This window comes from Mobula birostris, chromosome 11 (genome assembly GCF_030028105.1).
Source record: "Mobula birostris isolate sMobBir1 chromosome 11, sMobBir1.hap1, whole genome shotgun sequence".
NCBI lineage: Eukaryota > Metazoa > Chordata > Chondrichthyes > Myliobatiformes > Myliobatidae > Mobula > Mobula birostris.
Genome location: NC_092380.1, coordinates 52,924,216 through 52,946,664, shown reverse-complemented (window position 1 = coordinate 52,946,664; position 22,449 = coordinate 52,924,216). Strand labels below are relative to the sequence as shown.

Here is a 22,449-nt window from a genome sequence, read left to right as displayed (position 1 = left end):
AATCATAAGTGACGTGGGTAAAGGAAATGTACAGACTTTTTTCCCAGTGTTCCAAGAACTTGAGGGCAGGGCATAGGAGTAAGGTAAAAGGGGAGACATTTTATTGGAATCTGAAAGGCAACTTTTTCACCCAGAGGGTGCTCAGTATATGGAATGAGGTGCCAGAGGAAACGAATGAGACAGATGCATTAATAATATTTTAAAGGAACCTGGACAGATACATGGATTGGAAGATTTAGAAGGATGTAGGCAAATGGGACTAGCTTGGATGGGAATTTCAGTCAGTACGGACAGGTTGGGACCAAGAACTGGTTTCTGTGGTTTATGATACCGATTCTATAACCTAGGAAGAGGAATTAGCTATATGGTCCCTCCAAAACTGTACTCCTGTTTAGTCATGCCACATCTGATCTCTAGTACATATGGTACTTCACTGGTGTTTACTACATATCATCCATCCTGCTCTCTCTCTTACTGCAGAACTTTCATTGACATCCTGGTGACACGTGGGTTTTGGAATCCCATCACCAAGTTCAGTTTCTTTCCTTTCATTCATTCTCGGAGTATGGCCAAGCCCAGCGTTTATTATCCATGCTTTTGTTGACCTTGAGCTGTACATTCTGTTCATTCACTTCAGAAGGGAGTTAAAATTCTGGCACGGGACTATGTAGCTGGAGTCACATACAGGTCAGACCGGACGGGGATGGCAGAACTCTTTCCTGAAGCATACCTGTAAACCTCCTGGGCTTTTACAACAATCTCCTGGTACCACAAACATTGTTATTGACACTTAGTTTGTTCCAGATTTATGTAAATCAGGATGCTGTTTATTTTATAACTTATTGTTTAGCACAATCATTCCTGCAGTTCTGATTTAAAAAAAAACTCCAGAACCTGGGCCTCTGTACCTCCCACTGCAACTGAACCCTCGACTTCCTAACCGGAAGACTGCAATCTGTGCAGATTGGAAATAACATCTTCACCTTGTTGACAATCAACACAGGTGCACCTCAGGAACCTGTACTTCGCCCACTGCTTTACCTTCTCTATACCCACGACTGTGTGGCTAGGCATGGCTCAATTGTCATCCATAAATTTGCTGATGATATAACCATTGTTGGCAGTATCTCAGATGGTGACAAGATGGTCTACAGGAGCAAGATATCCCAGCTAGTTGAGTGGAGTCACAGCAATAACCTTGTACTCAACATCAGTAAGACCAAAGAACTGATTGTTGACTTCAGAGAGGGTAAGATGAGAGAACACTTACCAGTCCTCAGAGAGGGATCAGAAGTGGAGAGAGTGAACAATTTCAAGTTCCTGGGTGTCAATATCTCTGAGGACCTAACCCAGCCCAAATGGGTAGACCATTTAGAACGGAGTTGAGGAAAAACTTTTTCACACAGAGGGTTGTGGTTCTGTGGAATTCTCTGCCTCAGAGGCAGTGGAGGCCAATTCTCTGGATTCTTTCAAGAAAGAGTTAGATAGAGCTCTTAAAGATAGCGGAGTCAAGGAATATGGGGAAAAGGCAGGAAAAGGGTACTGATTGTGGATGATCAGCCATGATCACAGTGAATGGCAGTGCTGGCTTGAAGGGCTGAATGGCCTACTCCTGCAACTATTGCCTGTTATCTATTTCAATGCAACTATAAAGAAGGCAAGACAATGGCTATATTTCATTAGGAGTTTAAGGTGATTTGGTATGTCGTCAAAAACACTCGCAAATTTCTGCGGATGTACCATGGAGAGCTTTCCAACTGGCTGCATCACCGTCTGGTATGGTGGGGGTGGGGGGGTGGGGTTGCTACTGGATAGGATCAGTGTAAGCTCCAGAGGGTTGTAAAATTAATCAGTTCCATCATGGGCACTAGCCCATGGGCTCCATAGTACCAGGACATCTTCAAGGAGCAGTGCCTCAAAAAGGTGGTGTTTGTCATTAAGGCCCCTATCACCGGGGACATAGCTACCATCAGAAAGAATGTACAGAAGCCTGAAGGCAGACACTCAATGATTCAGGAACAGCTTCTTCCCCTCTGTCATCTGGTTTCTGAATGGACATTGAACCCACGAACCTCACTACTTCTGTAAGGACATGATCGGCACAGCTTTGTGGGCCGAAGGGCCTGTATTGTGCTGTAGGTTTTCAATGTTTATTTCTCTTATTTTTTGCACTACTTATGTAATTTAACTATTTAATATATATACTTTGATTCACAGTTTTTCCCTCTATAATTACTGTACTGCTACTGCAAGGTTAACAAATTTCATGACATGTGCCAGTAATATTAAACCTGATTCTGATTCTTAGTTAACTCAAGTTATGATCTACGGCTGCCAGAATGAGTTCTGAAAACAACATTTATTGTCATGTGTATAAGTGTCTGTATGCATTCTTCTCAAGCCCATGACTCCATTTGGGCAGCAATTCCGTGAGGGAGTGCCAGGGCCAATATGGCACCCAGTTTGACTTGCTGAGTATTTCAAGCATTTTGAATTTTATTTCTGATATCCGGCATATGCCGTTGGTCTTCTGTCACTGTAACACATTATCTGTCCCTCATCACACCACAGGGTCACGTTACTATTCCTACACTGCAATAGTGATTTATGCTTCAAAATAAATTTAATTGACTGTAAAGCCCTTTAGGAAGTTCTGAGATCATAAAAGGCTGTATGTAATTACATTCTCCCTTCCTTCCTTCTTTTTATACTCTGGGATGGAAGAATTAAAAAAAAACCTTGATTCAGGAGTGCAAAATGTCAGACGCAGTCAAAAGCTGGTAATTGGGACCATTTGGCATCTGGATCGGGGTTTGGTATTCAAAGTGTTTTGCTTGGACGAGGAATTCCGTGCAATCTAGCAAATGGTTTGTAAAGCAGAAATGCTGTGCGTCGTTCATTTCCACAAGGAACTACATTTTGCCTTGTAGCATTGGAACTTCGCACCGAGCAGCACGTGGAGCCTCACTTTGTTCCTGGTAGGTGGTATGAGTTAGAATATTGCTGTACCATTTCGAAAGGAAATATTTCATTTGTCGAACATATTTTTCTCTCTGTCTGCTGCTCTTCACAGACCCTGACTGAAAGGAAAAGCAGATTCCTGTTCTATAACATTATCACAGTGCCACAGGTTTGATAGAAGTAAGTGCCCTCAAAAGAGATGATACACCCTCCTGTGGTGTCCCACTCCCCACTTTCTCTGTGGTAGGTATGCTGACAGCATGAAATGGATGCAAAGACCGAGCCTGTCACTCGCTCTTCAGGACTGAATCCTTTATTCAAAAAAACGGATCATAGAGAGTCATACAGCATAAAAGACAGATCTTCAGCCCACCATGTGTACAATGTTAATCAACTAACAATCCTGTCGTCTTCTCACTACATTTCCATCCACTCACCCTCAGATTCTACCTCGAACCTACCCTCTGGTGGCAGTGTACCATTCTGAACATCTTTGGGATATAAGAGGAAACCAGAGAATGTGCAAGGTCCACACATACAACACCAGAAGTCAGGATGGATGGGTCACTGAGGATGTGAGACAGAGGCTCCACTAGCTGCACCGCTGTCTAGAAAGGCAAAATTTAAAAGATCTGCATCAGTTGCCAATTACTCATTTACACTGATCCTGCATTAATCCCATTTTTAAAATCTCACGCCCTCATCAACTCCACCCAGGTTATGCTGCTGCTCTGTACACTGGGAGCTATGTGCAGTGGCCAATTAAACTGCTAACCCAGTCATCCTTGGGACATGAGAGGAAACTGTAATACCTAGAGGAAACCTACGTGGTCACAGGGAGAACGTACAAACTCCACACATACAGCGTCCAAAGTCAGGATTGAACCCGCGTGTCTGTGCTGTGCGGAGATGACTTTCCCAGCTGCTGTGCTGTGCTGCGCAGCCAGCTACCGTGCACAAACTGCTGCAGGAACTCAATGGGTCAGGCAGCAACTATGGAGGGAAACGAGCATTTGTCATCTTGTAGCTTTTCATAACTAATGAAATACATTTGATGTGTAGTCAGTTTTGTCATGGAAAGACATTACTGATATGGTGCTCTCAATAAATAATGAGTTGGAGATGGGTAGGTTATATGAAATGGCTATTAAAATCAGAAAACAGTCTGTTTAAAGAGCAAAGGAAACAAAAGCTACTGCAACTATTGATAAGAAACCAGGGTAATTTCTCTAGAATATAATGAGTGTAGGATAGTTACACCTAAATAACATACATAAAATCAGTTTTAATTATTTAGACACTGATATGGTCACCAGTCTTCATTAACAGGCGCAATACTTCTTCGCTTCAGTGATACAAGGTCATCATTGATCACCACTGCTGTCTGAGTGGAGTTTGCATGTTCTCCCCGGACTTCCTCTGGATGCTCCATCTTCCAAAGACGTGGGGGTTCGTCGATTTAGTGACCACTGGAAATTGTCCCATTGTGCAGACACATGATACTGACTGGAATCTGGAGCAAAGAGCAAACTGTTGGAGGAGCTCGGGGGTTCGAGCAGTTGTTGGAGGGGAGGGGGTGGAGAGAGAAATTGCTGATGTTCTGGGTCGAGACCACGTTTTAGTTCTAAGAGGGGAGATGGTTGGTTTTAAGAGGTGAGGGTGAAGAAGATGAAAATGGGTGATGGGCCTCTGGAAAGAGGGGACTACAGGAGGTAAGGGTTACTTGAAACTGGAATATAGTGTTCGTACCATTGGGTTATGGACTTCTCTGGTGGAATATGAGGTGTTGTCCTTAGCCATTTTCACCCTGTCCCTCTCCTGGAGCCATCCACCTACTACTACATCCCCCTCTCCCACGTGGATCCACCGGCCTTTCTTCTCTCCCCAAATGTCATCTTCCTCACTTCATGACGCTGCTTATCACGCTCCAGCTTCTTTCTCCTCCTTCACTCTCTTCTCCACTCGCCTGGTTCTATTTGCCTTTTATTTCCTTGTCTGCTTCCACCAATCACCTACCCAGTTCTACCCTCCCCTCCCCCACCTGGTTCCATCTGCCTATCATCCCTCACCCTTCCTTGAACCACCTATCAAATACCAGCCGGTCGTGTCCCTCCCCTTCTCCTTTACACCGCTCATCTCCCCTCTCCACTGTGAGCCCCAATGCAAGGTTTTGACCCAAAATGCTGTCAGTTCCTCTCCCCATACAGATACTACTCGACCTGCTGAGTTCCTCCAGTAGTTGGTGTTTATTTTTGGTACTGCTGTGTAATTGGATGGTAGAAACATAGAGAACACAGGAAGAAGTTACGTGGAAAATTACTGCGGAAAAGGGATTGCTCTGTGCACTGGCGTTGAACTGATGGACATCTTTCTATGATTTAAGGAAGTGTGGAAATAGGAAATTATGCCATTACCTCCACTGTAACTGGTCACAGTGTTGTCACTATAATCAGCTTCATAGGAAACAGAGCCAATTTAACCCACAAACAACACTGTGATTGTGACCAGATAATCTCTTTGGAATTATTCTGCTAAATCTTGGTCAAAAACAATATGTTTTAATTCCACATCCCATTACACATTTTAATTCCACATCCCATTCCCATTCTGACATGTTACACATTTTAATTCCACATCCCATTCCCATTCTGACATGTCTATCCACGGCCTCCTTTACTGTAAAGATGAAGCCACACTCAGGTTGGAGGAACAACACCTTATATACCGTCTGGGTAGCCTCCAACCTGATGGCATGAACATTGACTTCTCTAACTTCCACTAATGCCCCACTTCCCCCTCGTACCCCATCCATTATTTATATACACACATTCTTTCTCTCACTCTCCTTTTTCTCCCTCTGTCCCTCTGACTATACCCCTTGCCCATCCTCTGGGTTTTTCCCCCCCTCCCCCTTTTCCTACTCCCTGGGCCTCCTGTATCATGATCCTCTCGTATCCCAATCACCCGTCCAGCTCTTGGCTCCATCCCTCCCCCTCCTGTCTTCTCCTATCATTTTGGATCTCCCCCTCCCCCTCCCACTTTCAAATCTCTTACTAACTCTTCCTTCAGTTAGTCCTGATGAAGGGTCTCGGCTCGAAACATCGACTGCACCTCTTCCTAGAGATGCTGCCTGGCCTGCTGCGTTCACCAGCAACTTTTGTGTCTGTTGCATGTTTTAAGATCATTTTCTTTCTCCTGACAGAGCATATATGGCTTCATTTAAGAGCCATATCAAAAGAGTGAAGGTGCTGGAGGAGCAAGGTGTTCTGCATTAATAACCACTGTTCCACAACTAATCCAGAACTTCCCTCCTTGTGTGCAGCATGTTGGATGAAATATTTTCCAAGTTACTAAAATTGGGCAAGTCATTCAGGTGTCAATAAGTGCCCCTGCTGGTTAAATATCTGTGATTTTTTTTATTAGCAGTCAACGGTAACAGAAAAAGTCTATGGCACCACCTGAGCCTAATGTTGATGTTTGAACAGCCGGGGGGCGGGGGGGGGGGTTCTACTAAAGCTAAGGGAGTGAGTCATTTCCAGTAATCGAAATTTTCCCTTGTAAATTATACTCCATTAACTCATTGGGTGTGTGCTGGAAAGTGTATCGACATGAACCCTATAATGAGGAAGTACTTACATAGAAGTGATATGAATTTTTGTTAATTTCTTCCTTCCTTTCACATACCATCTCTCCGATCGCTTCTTTGACAGGCAGTTGGAGAACGCTCTGCTGCTTACACAAAGACCGTTCTACTGTGTCCCCCCTTTTGGTGCTCCACACTAACACTCTTCTAATTGTGTCTCCTTTTCCAGACTGACGTGGAGGGAACGCAGGAAGTGGTGCTTTATGACCAGGGCACACGAGACCTCAGCAAGTTGACAGCTGACAGCTTCACCTCGGTACTCCTGGGCAAGTTGGAGAGCTATTTTCATCATGTTTCACTATTGTCAGGTATGGCCCACTCCCTACTGTTAAATGCCTTTCCTTTCCTCAATTATCTTGAAACGTTACTTATGCAGAGTGTCCAAATTTATCTATGGTTTCTTTAAACAATCGTGTTTGATTATTGAGTTGGTTCTGGGAAGGTAACACGAGTGTTCAGTGGCGATTGAACTTGACATTCTAAAGAGTAGGAGATACTAGAAATCAAATACAAACAGAAAATGCTGCAAATACACAGAATCAGGCAGCGTCTGTGGGGGGAGAATCAGATTCTTGCAGAGATCCTTTGTTGGAACTGGGAAAGAGAAGTAAAAATGATAATGTTAAGGTAGTGTTGAAGGTAGTGGAAGAGTGTCTAGGACAAAGGGAATATCTGTGACAGATCTGTGATTGGCTCAGATGGGTTCGTGGGATAGTCAGAGGCTGTATTTGCTTCTTTATCTGTCTTTCATGTTGCTGATATCAGGGATATGGGACGTATCCAGAAGGTCAGGCTCTAGAAACAGGGGAAGATGAAACTAAGATCGTAGAGTGGCAGAAGTGGCCAGTTCTGGTACAGACAGAAAGAGCAAGTTCCCTTAAGTTGGTGAATGCAATATTGAGTCCAGAAGGCTGCAAATTGCCCAGAGAAGAGAGAAGATACTGTTCATCAAGCTTATATCAGGCCTTGTAGCAGTGCCAGAAACCACAGACAAATCGAACTTGATTTATTTCAAAGTTTGCTTGTTAAATACTGTTGACTGACTGGGTGAATTTATCCTGTGACCAGCTGATACAAAATAAAAGTAATTGAATTCTAAGTTTCATCTTGTGTCCCTATTTAATGAGGTGTTTTGAGGTGGAGTGGGGGCTGGACTTGGCTGCCTCATGTATGTTAGGAAAAAGCTAAATGGAGTAACAGAACAATTCCAATTGTGGTTAGGGGTGGAATCGGATGCACATCAACTTTGTCGGGGTTTGTAAGCCATTACTTCCTACAAAGCGAAACCTAACATTATGTATGACAGTGATGCTTCACCCCCAGATGAGCTCAACACCTTTTCTGCTCGCTTTGAAAGGGAAAATACTGCAACATACGGTGACCCTATGGTCCTGTCTCGGAGGCTGATTTCAGAACGTCTTTCAGGAGGGTGTACCTGGTAAGGCTCTGAAATCCGGTGCCAACCAACTGTTGGCTGTGTTCAAAGACATTTTCTATCTCTCATTGCTACAGTTGGACGTTCCCACCAACTTCAAAAGAGCAACAATCATAGCAATAACCAAGAAGAGTAGGTGAGCTTCCTTAACAACTATCATCCAGTAGCACTTGCATCTAAGGTGATGAAGTGATTTGAGAGGTTGGTTATGGCTAAAATCAACTCCTACATAAGCAAGGACCTGAACCCTGTACAATTTGCCTAGTGCTACATAGGTCTAGAGTGAATGCGATCTCCTTAGCTCTTCACACGGCCTTTGGTTACCTGGACACTACTAATACTTTTGACAGGCTACTATTTATTGACTACAGCTCAGCATTTAACACGATCATTCCTACAGCTCTAATCAAAAAGCTCCAAAACCTGGATCCATTACTTCCCTCTGCCACTGGATCCTCAGCTTTCTCACCAGAAGGTCACAGTCTGTTTGGATTGGAAATAGCATCTCTACCTCACTGATGGTTAACACCGGCATCCCTCAGAGGTGTGCTTATCCCACTGCTTTACTCTCTCTACACCCATGGCTGTGTGGGTAGGCTCAGCTCAAATGCCATCTACAAACTTGCTGACCACACAACAATTGTTGGCAGAATTTCAGATGGTGAAGAGAAGATGTATGTTGGCAAGATAGATCAGCTGTTTGGGTGGTGTTGCAGCACGACCTTGCACTCAACATCAGTAAGACCAAAGAATTGATTGTGGACTTCAGAAAGGGTAAGACGAGGGCACACATCAAGGGATCATCAATGGAAAGGGTGATCAACTTCAAGTTCTTGGATGTCAGCATCTCTGATGATCTTTCCTGGGCCTAACGCATCGATGCAGTTACAAAGAAGGCACAGCAATGGCTATATTCCATGAGCCGTTCGAGGAGGTTTGGTCTGTCACCAAAGACACTCGTAAATTTCTGCAGATGAACTGTGGAGAGCATCCTAACTGGCTGCATCACCGTCTGGTATGGGGTGGGGGCACTGCACAGGATCGAAATAAGTTGCAGAAAGTTATGAACTCTGTCAGCTGCATCATGGGTACTAGTCTCCCTCGCAGCTAGAACATCATCAAGGAGCAATGCTTCAAAAAGGTGGCATCCATTATTAAGGACCCCTATCACCCAGGACATGCCCTCTTCACATTACTGCCATCAGGGAGGAGGAACAGGAGAATGAAGGCACATTTTCAACAATCCACAAATTACCTCTTCCCCTCTGCCATCAGATTTCTGAATGGGCATTGAACCCATGAACACTACCTCACTACTTTTTTTTTCTCTTTTTAAACTGTTCATTTAATTGAACTTTTTTAATGTGTGTGTGTGTATATATATTGTAATTTGTAGTTTTTATTATTACACATTGCAATGTACTGCTGCCGCAAAACAACAAATTTTACGACATATGCCAGTGATATTAAACATGATTCTAATTCTAATCCTGATCCCTGCTCCTGATGTCCAGCTTGGGACTTGTGAAGTAATTATGATGTTAAGTAAGGAGAAGAGGTTGAAAATGGGGGTGGGGGGACTGCAGATTTGGGAATCTGAAGTGATAAAGAAAATGCATCAGTCATCATGTCAGGCAGCATCATGGAGAAAGAATCCCAGTTAATGTTTCAGGTCAGCTCTTTGATTGCATGGTCAGATGTCCAGCTATACGTGTTTCACAGACAAAGACTGTCCTTTCAGAAGAGTTTCCGTGGTACTTCTGGTAAGTGGGGAAAGAAATTAAAGCAGACATCTGAAAAATAAGGTCTTCTCTGAGCAGAACGTTAACAGTAGTGAGGCAAATTAAGCTGTGTTGCCTTCAAATAAAGCCTCCATTAGTCTTTCCAAACTGAGCTTCACATCCTGAGGCGCAGACACTGAGGAAGCACAGATCAATCTTCTGTGGCTAATTATTCAAGGTTTGCATTGCTGCCGATTAATGCCTGGCACAGAAAGCATTGATTGCAGGCTTGCAAAGGCAGGTTCCAATTAATTGTAATCATAGGGTTTGAAGGTTTCTTGTTTTTAAAGTGGGGTGCTTGTGTGTAATATCATAATTTCTAATGAATAGGTCGTGTGATTAAATCAGCTCATTGAGATGAGGATAACTGCAGGGCAAGTCTGATGAAGTCTGTCAGTCATGGCGAGTGCCAACTTGTTTGCCTGAAGCTGAGTAAAAGCACGGCCAGGAATTGGCTTTGATTGCGACACAGAAAACTGGTTCAGAACATTGGAATCAAAATAATCAGTTCCCAGTGTGGAACAGGTCTCTCTGCTGTGATACAGATCTGCCTAGTCTGGTACAGGTTTAGCTTAGCATAATATAGCCCAAGGATGTCCAATGTAGTTTGATTTTGTCCAGTGTTTCACTGAACTGTCCAGCACAGCCTGTACCTCTCCAGCATGGTTCAAGTCTCCCGAATGGAACAGGGGTAATTAGTTCAGCCCAATTTATGCCTCTTAATTTAGTCCTCATCACTTGGCTATTTGCCCTTCATGCTTTAATTAACAAGTATCTAATGGCTCCATTTTTCAGTTGTCTTTTTGATGGTCTTAGTGGTCTTTTTTGGTGAGAAAGCAGAAGATTTCATCTACCTTTTCTTGTAAAAGTATTTTCCAAGTTTGTCCAAGGAGGACCCAACTGTAGATGCAAGGTCAATTCTCCAGGAGGCACTCATGGAGTGAGGTTGTCTTTGGCTTCGCTCCATTACCGTTACTTTTTTTTAACTTATGATCTCCCTTACTTAATTTATTTTTACCTACACTAGAAGATTTGTTCCATACTACTTATTTTCCTTGACCTGTAACTGTGAAATCTGAAGAAATGAGCAAAGAAATAAGTACAAGATCTAAAGGGTGTGAACCTAAAAACGGGAAGGATTCTGACCGGAACGGGGGAAAAAAAAGGTGAACTTAAGCAAACGGAACTATCTTATGATATTCTGTTGAATCATTTACATGAAAAATTTGAAGAACAACGTCAAAGTTTAACTGAAAAATTTGAACAACAACGTCAAAGTTTTAAAGAAGACAAAGTCAATCACAGACTCTCTGAAATCGCTTGATTGTGAAGCAACATCAAAGTAAAATTACTGAATTGGACACTGAATCTCAGAAGAGAGATTTGAAAATCGAGCATTTGGAGCAGAAACTATCCTCGACGACTGAACAATTGGAACATTTTAAATCCAAGATTATTGATCTTGAAAACCAATCTAGAAGACAGAACTTACGTATAATTGGTCTCCCCGAGGATGTCGAGGAAGGAGACCCTTCAAAATTCTTCTCTCAACTTTTAACGGGTGCGTTTAGTTCTGTGTTCCCCGACATTCCTCCATTGATTGACCGTGCTCACCGGTGTGATACAAGTAACTTGGTTACGGGTGTCCCCTGCTTTTCGAACGTTTGCTTTATGAAACCTCGCTGTTACGAAAGACCTACATTAGTTCCCTGTTTTCGCTAACAGAAGGTGTTTTCACTGTTATGAGAAAAGGCAGCGCGCGGAAAAAGTAGCACATGAGAAAAAACAGTGCGAACCCTGAGCAGCCGCTCTCCCCCGGATTCGGAACTGTATTCTCGCCGGCATTGCTTAAACACGTGCCTGTGAGCAGCCATTTGCAATATGAGTCCTAAAGTATTGGAAAAGCCTAAAAGAGCTCGTAAGGGTATTACACTTAGCGTAAAACTAGACATAATTAAGCGTTTCAATCGTGGTGAATGAAGTAAGGACAAAGTAAGTTTGGCTTGTGGAAGCTGACGAAGATGATGTTGAAGAGGTTTTGGCATCCCATCACCAAGAACTGGTAGATGAAAAGCTGATGCAATTGCAAGAGGAAAGGGTAACAATCAAAACCTAATGCAGATGACGAGATGATACCCCAGTGTCCCACCACCCCAAACACCGGGCGGCGGACAGATACCGATCCGCGGAGAATGCAGCGGTAGCCGGGATGCACCCAGCACATCTTTAAGAAAAAAAGCCAAAATAAACAAGCTAGCTAATTAGGTGCCACCTGGCACGTAATTGTCGGCCCAGATCAGAGACGATTACCAATTTTGTTGCCTCTGATCTGGGCTGACATTTACGTGCCCGGCGGCACCTAATTAATGAGCTTGTTTATTTTGGCCTTTTTTTTAAAGATGTGCTGGATGAGTCCCGGGCACCGCTGTACCCCTGCATGCTTCGTGGATCGGTATCGGTTGGTGGCCTGGAGGGTGGGGGCCACTGCACCACCGCAACTTCCGACGACTCAGCCTAACACACCATCATTAGTGTGCTCGCTGTCTTCCCGATTCCCATAAGTGATACTACACTGTACATACACTATTTCTACTTTATATTGGCTGTGTATTTTTACGTGTTATTTGGTATGATTTGGCAGCTTCATAGCTTAAAGGTTACTGGAGAGCACTTGTGCCGTGTTTCTGCCAACAGTGCTTGCGTGAGATTTTCGCTACGGAGAACAGTGCAGGCAATTATTGTGGAAGAGTATTTCTACTTTATATAGGCTGTGTATTCATCATATCATTCCTGCTTTTACTATATGTTACTGTTATTTTAGGTTTTATGTGTTATTTGGCATGATTTGGTAGGTTATTTTCGGGTCTGCGAATGCTCACAAATTTTTCCCATATAAATAAATGGTAATTGCTTCTTCGCTTTACGACATTCCGGCTTATGAACCGTTTCATAGGAACGCTCTACCTTCGGATGGCGGGGGAAACCTGTATAACATTGGCTGCCTTGTAGTTCAAGGTGAGAAGCTCACCCGGGCAGTCTCTTAAATCTTCACCTCTAGATTCTATGATATTGTGCGGCAGGATACTAGGTGGTGTGGAATATCCCATCTATATCTTTGTGCTGTGTAGTTCCATGACACATTCTTATTTCATGGAAACATATTTTATAAATGACCAGTCACATTGTATGTCAACAGGCATGTCTTTTCAATTATCCAAACTTGGTGGATGAAGAGGTGCTTAAAATAAGCAACGAAATAGCAGAAGTTAAAGTTTGAGCCATCGAAGAGTCATAGAAAAATACAGCACGGAAACTAGTCCTTTTGCTCATCTCGTCCATGCCAAACCACTTAAACTCCCATCGACCTATACTCAGAGCAGAGCTCTCCGTACCCCTCCTATCCATGCTCCTATCCAAGCTTCTCTTAAGTGTGGAAATTGAGTTTGCCTGAACCACTTGCACTGGCAGCTCATTCCACATTCATACGACCCTCTGAGTGAAGAAGTTTCCACTCATGTTCCCCTCAAACTTTTCACCTTTTGGCTCTTAACCCATGACCTCTGGTCCTACCTAACCTCAATGGAAAAAGATTGCTTGCATTTACCCCCTCTATACCCCTCATAATTTTGTATACCTCAATCAAATCTCTGCTCAGTTTTCTACATCCTAAGATCCTAACCTATTCAACCTTTCCTTATAATTCAGGTCCTCCAGTCCCAGCAACATCCTTGTAAATTTTCTCTGTATTCTTTCAAACTTATTTACATCTTTCCTGTAGGTAGGTGACCAAAACTGCACACAGGCCTCACCAACGTCTTGTACAACTTCAGCGTAACATCCCAGTTTACGTGCCAGCTTTTCTGCCTGTGGGACAAGAGAAAGCAGTTGATATTTTGGGTCAGGCGCCTTTCCTCAGAATTGGTGGGAAACTGGAGAGGTTACAGTTATCAAAGCAGACCTGAGTGGAGGAATGAGGTGTAAGACCAGGGACGAAATGAAGATTAGTTAAATCAGATCAGATGATAAGGAGCATGAGTATTGATTATTTGGGAGTCATTTTGCAGAAACAAGGTGAGATAGGGACATTGGTAAAAAAAAAAGGGGGAACAATGAGGGGTTAAGCTCACCCGAAGTTGTGAAATTGAGCATTCTTCCCAGAAGAGTAAGTTTTCCACTTCTTGAGCTGGGCTGCTGGAGGTCTCTGGGCCTGTCTGCAGTTTGTGCAAACTCCTCGAGCACAGCTCCTTGCACAGTTCGAGCAGTCTCTTGGCTCAGCTTCATTTGGTACATGACTATTGCTTCACTTCACTGTGTTTTCAAATCTGTAACCCCTTCCACTCTTCCCCCCCCCCCCCCAATTTTCCGAAGAAGTGGCCCTGACTCAAAGCATTGACTGCTTTTTCTTTCCACAGGTGCTAACGACTGGCTGAGTTCTTCCAGCGGTTTCTGTTCCTGTTCAGTGCTGGTTTGCTCTATATATGTTTAAATGACTACAAAGTGCTGCATTTTTGACAATAGACAATAGGTGCAGGAATAGGCCATTCGGCCCTTCGAGCCAGCACCACCATTCACTGTGATCATGGCTGACCATCCACAATTAGTATCCAGTTCCTGCCTAATCCCCATAACCTTTGATTCCGCTATCTTTAAGAGCTCTATCCATCTCCTTCTTGAAAGCATCCAGAGACTTGGCCTCCACAGCCTTCTGGGGCAGAGCATTCCATATATCCATCACTCTCTGGGTGAAAACGTTTTTCCTCAACTCGTTCTAAATGGCCTGCCCCTTATTCTTAAACTGTGACCTCTGGTTCTGGACTCACCCATCAGCGAGAACATGCTTCCTGCCTCCAGCGTGTCCAATCCCTTAATAATCTTATATGTTTCAATAAGATCCCCTCTCAGCCTTCTAAATTCCAGAGTATACAAGCCCAGTCGCTCCAATCTTTCGACATATGGCAGTCCCACCATCCCAGGAATTAACCTTGTGAACCTACACTGCACTCCCTCAATAGCAAGAATGTTCTTCCTCAAATTTGGAGACCAAAACTGCACACAGTACTCCAGGTGTGGTCTCACCAGGGCCCTGTACAGCTGCAGAAGGACCTCTTTGTTCTTATACTCAATTCCCCTTGTCATGAAGGCCAGCATGCCATTAGCTATCTTCACTTCCTGCTGTACTTGCATGCTTGCTTTCAGTGACTGATGTATAAGAACACCTAGATCTCGCTGTGCTTCCCCTTTTCCTAACTTGACTCCATTTAGATAATAATCTGCCTTCCCGTTCTTACCACCAAAGTGGATAACCTCACATTTATCCACATTAAACTGCATCTGCCATGCATCTGCCCACTCACCCAGCCTGTCCAAGTCACCCTGCATTCTCATAACATCCTCCTCACATTTCACACTGCCACCCAGCTTTGTGTCATCGGCAAATTTGCTAATGTTACTTTTAATTCCCTCATCTAAATCATTAATATATATTGTAAACAGCTGTGGTCCCAGCACTGAACCCTGCGGTACCCCACTGGTCACCGCCTGCCATTCCGAAAGGGACCCGTTAATCACTACTCTTTGTTTTCTATCAGCCAGCCAATTTTCAATCCATGTCAGTACTCTGCCCTCAATACTATGTGCCCTAATTTTGCCCACTAATCTCCTATGTGGGACTTTATCAAAGGCTTTCTGAAAGTCTAGGTACACTACATCCAGTGGCTGTCCCTTGTCCATTTTCATAGTTACATCCTCAAAAAATTCCAGATATTAGTCAAGCATGATTTCCCCTTCGTAAATCCATGCTGACTCAGACCGATCCTGATACTACTATACAGATGTGTCGTAATTTCATCTTTTATAATTGACTCCAGCATCCTTCCCACCACCAACGTCAGGCTAACCGGTCTATAATTCCCTGTTTTCTCTCTTCCTCCCTTCTTGAAGAGAGGGACAACATTAGCCACCCTCCAATCCACAGGAACTGATCCTGAATCTATAGAACATTGGAAAATGATTACCAATGCGTCCACGATTTCTAAAGCCACCTCCTTACATACCCTGAGATGCAGACCATCAGGTCCTGGGGACTTATCAGCCTTCAGACCCAACAGCCTATCCAACACCATTTCCTGCCTAATATAAATTTCCTTCAATTCATCCATTACCCTAGGTCCTTTGGCCACTATTACATCTGGGAGATTGTTTGTGTCTTCCCTAGTGAAGACAGATCCAAAGTACCTGTTCAACTCGTCTACCATTTCCTTGTTCCCCGTAATAAATTCACCCACTTCTGTCTTCAAGGACCCAATTTTGATCTTAACTATTTTTTTCCTTTTCACGTACCTAAAGAAGCTTTTACTATCCTCCTTTATATTCTTGGCTAGTTTACCTTCATACCTTTTAGCAACTGTAAGGTGTTCTAGTGGCAGAAAAACTGGCGCCAGCATCTTGTATTCTGATACACTTGTTGCTTATTTTAAGGAGATCTTCTCACGCTAATTTTGATTGTGGTAGTGTTAACAATGCCTCATGTTATTGTATCTGTGGCATTTTTGTGATGTTGGAGATGAGATGTTGCTTTACACTTGGAACTGGGTTGCAGAACACAGATGTGATAGTCAGTCTTTTGCTATATAATCATCTTTGCAGGACACAGAGAATCAAGTGTCAGGTTTGAGTTGCCTGATAACGGCTTGGCTGTCTCGCAGAGACGCAAACGACTGCAGATACCGGAATCTGGAGCAATAAACAACTACTGGAAGAACTCAGAGATTCAGCCCGCATCTGAAAAGGCATTGTTGACGTTTTCGGTCGAAACCCTGCTTCCACAGGTGACGCTCAACCCGTTGCGTTCCTCGAGCGCATTGTCTGCTGGGCATCTCGCAGCCCGAATTCTGTTGGATCTGGGGTGATCTCTTTAGTCACTGAATTGCAAGTGGATCTTCTTATGGAGGGAAACAGGACTTGCATTGCGTGGAGATAGATCATGACTCTGTGATCGTGTTAAAAGGGCAATGGTGGGGCATCGGGCTATTCTGTGCTCGCCTGCAACAATTTATTGTGACAGGAGTGACTCACCGTCACATTGTCAGAGAACTTGTTCTGCTCTGTAGTATCAGGAACTAAACAACTGCATTAACAGCACTGCAGTTCAGGTAGGAGGGAGACATACCAGGTATAGGCTTTATTCACAATCCTTGACCTGGTCTCAGATTCATCCCGAGTACAAATCTGAAATTTGGTGGTAGACAAAACACAAAATTTTGCCAGGTTTGGATTTTAGAAGTTTGCCATTAGGTGTTAATATTGTCTCTTCCAAAAGTTATAATTGCAGTGGATTCCGGTTAATTGGGCCATCGGTTAATTGAAGAGACCACTTATTTGGGGCAGGAAACTTGCCGAACAGTTTCTAACAAGTGTCAGACACTTGCCGTTAGATACTACACTGTGTTTGGAGTGAGTGGTTTTTAAATAACATCAAGTTGCATATGCTTGTGTTCAAAAAGCAGTGATTTCTGTCACTGATAGTTGGTGAGAAATCAGCAGTAAGACAATTCTGAACCATTTTGCTCACTGTGATGTCAAGCATTCAAGCTCTGAGATGCCAGAAATGGCCAGGAGTGAAAACAGAACAATTTCACTACTCCAACAAGATAGGAACTACGAAGGATTTGAAGGTATCGACAACCATCTTGAATATTACAATGAAATTGAGGATTTTGAGGATGCAATCATTAAAAGCATTGTATGAAGGCAGTCCATTATCTACACTATGACGGATTAATCTCTCTGTCGATGACTATTGGAACTAATACACAGTTTTATCGTACTGTTGTGGTATTGATTGTGTTTAATTTGTTCTGTATTTCATTTGAATACATAATTTGTTACTCGGTTAAAGGATAGTTATTTTTTTCCATTTTTAACTAATTCCATGAAACTTTGGGTAATTGGGGCAGCCACTTAATTGGGCCAAAATGTACTGGTCCAGATGCGCCCCAGTTAATCAGAACCCACTGTTGTTTGCTTCTTGCAACTTGCGTCATGGAACATTGAACAGTACTGGCCCATGATGTCGTACCAACCTGCATAAACCTACTTCCACGATCAATCTAACCTTTCCCTCCTACACAGCCAATATCCTTCCACTTTTAAACGATCACTAAATGTTTATGGATTGTAGAAATAGTCTTTGGAGGTTGAACATTTCTGTCACTGGTTCTCTGCACAGGAAGTTTTTACTAAAGTTGTAACATGTTTGCAGTCTTGTTATGTGTACAGAGACGTGCCTGTAGACATTGGTTCTTTTAACTAATTAAGGCACTTACACAAAGTACTTCTTTATGAGGCTGCATGTTGGCATGTTCACATTAGTGCCACACCTCTGCCAGTATCACATCATAGACCTCAAAGATGTATAGCTCTGATTTTCCCAGGGCTGAAATGACTAACACAAGAGGGCATAGTCTTAAGGTGTTTGGAAGTAGGTACAAGGGACAATGTCAGAGGTAACTTTTTCACACAAAGAGTGGTGGGTGTGTGGAATGCACTGCCAGTGAAGGTGGGAGAGGTGGATATAATAGGGTCTTTTAACAGACATTTAGATAGGTACATGGAGCTTAGAAAAATAGAGGGCTATGCAGTAGGGAAATTCTAGGCAGTTTCTAGAGTAGATTACGTGGTCGGCTTAACATTGTGGGCCAAAGGGCCTGTAATGTGCTGTAGACTTCTATGTTGGGGATGGGAGCCACTTTTATCTCTACAAGCTCAGGAAGTGAATATATGGATATCATTCTCCTGAAAAGTATCTACATGAGCAAATGGTAGGGATCTCCTTTGTGTACTCTGGGATCTCCCTGATGTGATGTAATTCTCCCCCATGTGACGTAAGTTTCCCCTGAATAGTACAGTTTTTCTCATTGCATACAATTCCCTCTGCTGTGTATGGATTTCCCCAGGATGATATAGAACTGACTGCTCTGATATAGGTATCTCCTGCCTGGCACAGCACTTGCATCCACTATGGCACAGATTTCCCTGTTTTACAGGTCTCTCTGGTGTGGTACCAATCTCCATGACGCTACACATGCCTTCATGGTGTGAAATTAATCTCCCAGCAGTGGCACGGGTTCCTCCAGTGTGACACAGATCTGTCCTGTGGGACGCAGATCCCTCCAGTGTACACCAGGCGCATCCAGTGTGACAGGGATCCCTCCAGTGTGCCACTGATTTGTGCAGCGTGGCACAGTGCAGCCTGTATCTGACACAGGCCCTTTTGTGGAGCATATTCCCTTATTGTGTTTCGGGTTTCTCCAGCGCGGCCAAGGCCTCACTCAGTGCGGTAGAAATCACCCCCTAATGGGGCTATTCAGACTGATGCAATGTTGGTATAGTTCAATTGGAAAAAAAAACAAACTGTAAAGTTAAAGTGAGTTTCAGCAGTTCTGCAGATGTTCCTTGAGCCCCTTTAATATTCTGGAACTAACAACACCTCTCCATGGACTCTGCATCAATAAAGCAGGCAGCATAATCAAAGTCTACCTCATTATGATCTTGCACATTATTGTCTATCTGCACTGCACTTTCTCCTTAGCTGTTATACTTTATTAGACATCCTGTTATTGATTTACTTTGGACAACCTCCGTGTAATGGGCAGCAAGGTAACACAGCAGTTCGCGTAACGCTATGTGAGCGCCGGTACCCCAGGTGCAGCTCCATTGAAGTAAGAAGTTTATACATTCTGTCCGTAACCTCATGGGTTTCCTCTGGGTGCGCCGGTTTCCTTGCACATTCCAAAGACGCATGGGTTAGTAAGGGTTAGTACGTTGTGCATGTGCTGTTGTTGGTGTTGGAAGCTTCGCTGCATTTGCAGGATGCCCCCAGCTCGTATTCTGACTGTTTTGGTTGTTGCTGCAAACAACGCATTTTGATGCACTCGTGGCAAATAAAGCTAATCTTGATCCTCTTTATCTGAATTGATCTGTATGAACAGTATGCAAGAGGCGCTCGTACGTGTACTTTACATGTGATGATAAGACCAAGTCCAATTCCTTTAGTGTTGATGTGCAGAGTAACACCTTATTATTTTTGCTTTGTTGTTACATTAACACATTCAGAGGTGGTCTCTACCATTCAAATTTTGTGTTTCATTTCCTTCACCTGTAATAATACTACGCATTCTGGGAGAAATCCAAGTCATATTGAATTTCCTGTTCAATGCTAGTAGGGGTGACCGTCTATTCTGTTGGAAAAATAAAATTCATTTGGCCAAGCATTCAATTGTGCATTTAGGATGATTATCCAAATCTGTAATTAGGAATGCAATTTTACATTAATGCACTGTGAGCAATTTTTTTTCCTACAAAGAGAATGTAAAAGGCACTTTGGAGTATTGTACTAGGCCTGTGTTTCTGGATAAAAATAGATTCTAAATACAGTAGAAGAAATTGTGGGCATTACATTCTGACATTTATATTTGAATAAGATAAGCATTTATTCGAATTCTGGGAGGTTTGCTCTACAATTATAAAGCAACAGGGAAGATGCTTTGTGACATTTTCCAGTGGAGTTGTTGGGAGGAACAATCTATTTTAATTGCTACTCTGATAATACAACAGACAGATTTAAAATAAACATCTGTACTTTGATATAATATTTTTGGAATATCGCATTTAGAAAAGCACACAGTGCAGGCTTCTAAACATGCACTTAAATCCAGGAGGCATTAACGTCTAATTGACATTATTTCCCAGCTGCCCCATCCCCAGCAACCCAAAGGACACAGAAAGGCTTGGCAATGTCCATTTGGAACGAACGTCACTGCTGGGTGATCTTGGCTAGTTGACAAGAGGCCGCAGGCGAGGCCAGGCGAGCAGCTGATACTGTTAGCAAACCTTCTGGCTGGCACATTCAAGTGAAGAAAAGGGGGGAGAAAACGGCGCTCTGTGATATGGAAAATTCCTCATTTGCTAATTCGGCTGTCATTGCATTTACATCTGTGCAGTGTGGTGTAGTCAAGGTCACTGGAACGTGAATAAATTGTCCTCAACACCAAGTCATGACAATATATTAAACAATTGCCAGAAGATAAGGAAAGATAGGAAACAACATTGCTGAATTACTAACAAAGAATATTAAAACTGGAGCTGCAAGTAATCCTTTAATTATCTATTTTCCCTATGGCCCTTTGGTATGAGGCATATGCAGAATAGATGGTTTCCAGTCATTGCAGTGTCAGGCTGCTGCTTTGGGCAGTGGAAGATTTGAGTGGAGAAACCATTGCTCAGAAATTTGCATTAGCAGTGAAAGGAATCACAGCACCTCATATTTCCACTGCACCTTTAACGTGTGAAAACATTCCGATGAGCATTACAGAAAGTGTGGGTTGAGCGGTGGATGGGCAAACTAAAGATTCGGTGGCCAAGATGGAATTTAAGGAACCTTAAAGGAGGAACGAGAGATAGGAAGGAAGGGGTGTAAACTGCTGAAAGTGGGGTGAAAGAACCTGTAGTGCCCAATAAGAGCAACAGCTACAGTAATTTGGATTCCTGGAGCCATTACAGATTGGTGTCGAAAGTGTGATGCTGCATTTTAATGTTGGGTCTGCTCCTGATTGCTGCAGTTTATTGATAGGTTTCTGGTGAATCGCACAGAGCCCAACACCAGTGATACAGCTGTGAAGATGTGAGTATTAAATTACTGCCTTTGACTAGTCTTGTGATTAATAGTACTGCAATCAGATCCTCTGGCCTGGATTTGTGGCATTGATGATTTGAATAACTAATCTCACTGCCGACTGCGCATTTCTGAATGGTTTTCTGACTCCCTCTGGATTTCAGACTCCCTAATTCCCTGATCTCCACTGCTCCATCAAGTTCTCTGGAAACCCCTCTATATCCCATGCCAGATTCTGTTGTCGATGCAAGTCCATCCACAGTCTCTCCCCCCTTTAAGATCTGCAGACTATTGTTAGGCAGAGTAGGCTAACCTCAGTGCTGGCACCTCACAGTGCTGGCCCCTGCTGAAGCAGGCAATGTTGTAATGTCTGGCTTAAGGACTGAATGGTTAACATTGGCAACACACAGAAATCATTCTGCTGAGCAGCTGGAGACTCCCATTGCCATCAATGGGCAGGAGTTAAAGGCTCATTGCAATGCAGACCCATATTTAGGGGTTATCCAATTTAGCCCATCTGTGCAATTTGGTGGAGGATAACATCAGATATGGTTCACTTTATTTTTCTTATGCTTTAGTTTCAGTTATACCCAAAGTGGGCAATAGAAGAGATCATATCTGTATGGGGGGATGGGGGGCATTCTGTGACCACTTGAAATTCAAATGAATCTTATCAGTTTCAACTCAAACCCTTTGTTATTGAGTTTTCCATTTTCAATTGCTACTGTGTAAAGCACAGTTGAATTTTGATAAATACATATGTCATTTGTCAAGGAATGTTTTATTTGGATCTAACTTCCTATAAACATTTGATAAAAATAGCTGTTTGCAAATTTTTGTGCTCCAGCCCATTTAGTCATTCATTCAACAACCCAGTTTAAAGATAAACAACAAAAAAAAACTCTGAAGAGAGTGATTAGAGCAGATAAGATCACTTTTGGTTGTGTCTCTGGTCTAC

General features: G+C 43.1%; 1 protein-coding gene across 1 annotated transcript in view; it reads left to right on the top strand.

Moving 5' to 3' along the window:
* Nucleotides 1-22,449, top strand: part of LOC140205082 (dual specificity protein phosphatase 8-like) — a 293,888-nt gene that overhangs the window by 134,362 nt on the left and 137,077 nt on the right. The window contains exon 3 of the mRNA XM_072272246.1: nt 6,774-6,912. Within this exon, the coding sequence (XP_072128347.1) occupies nt 6,774-6,912 (139 nt within the window). The remainder of the gene's footprint in view (nt 1-6,773; nt 6,913-22,449) is intronic.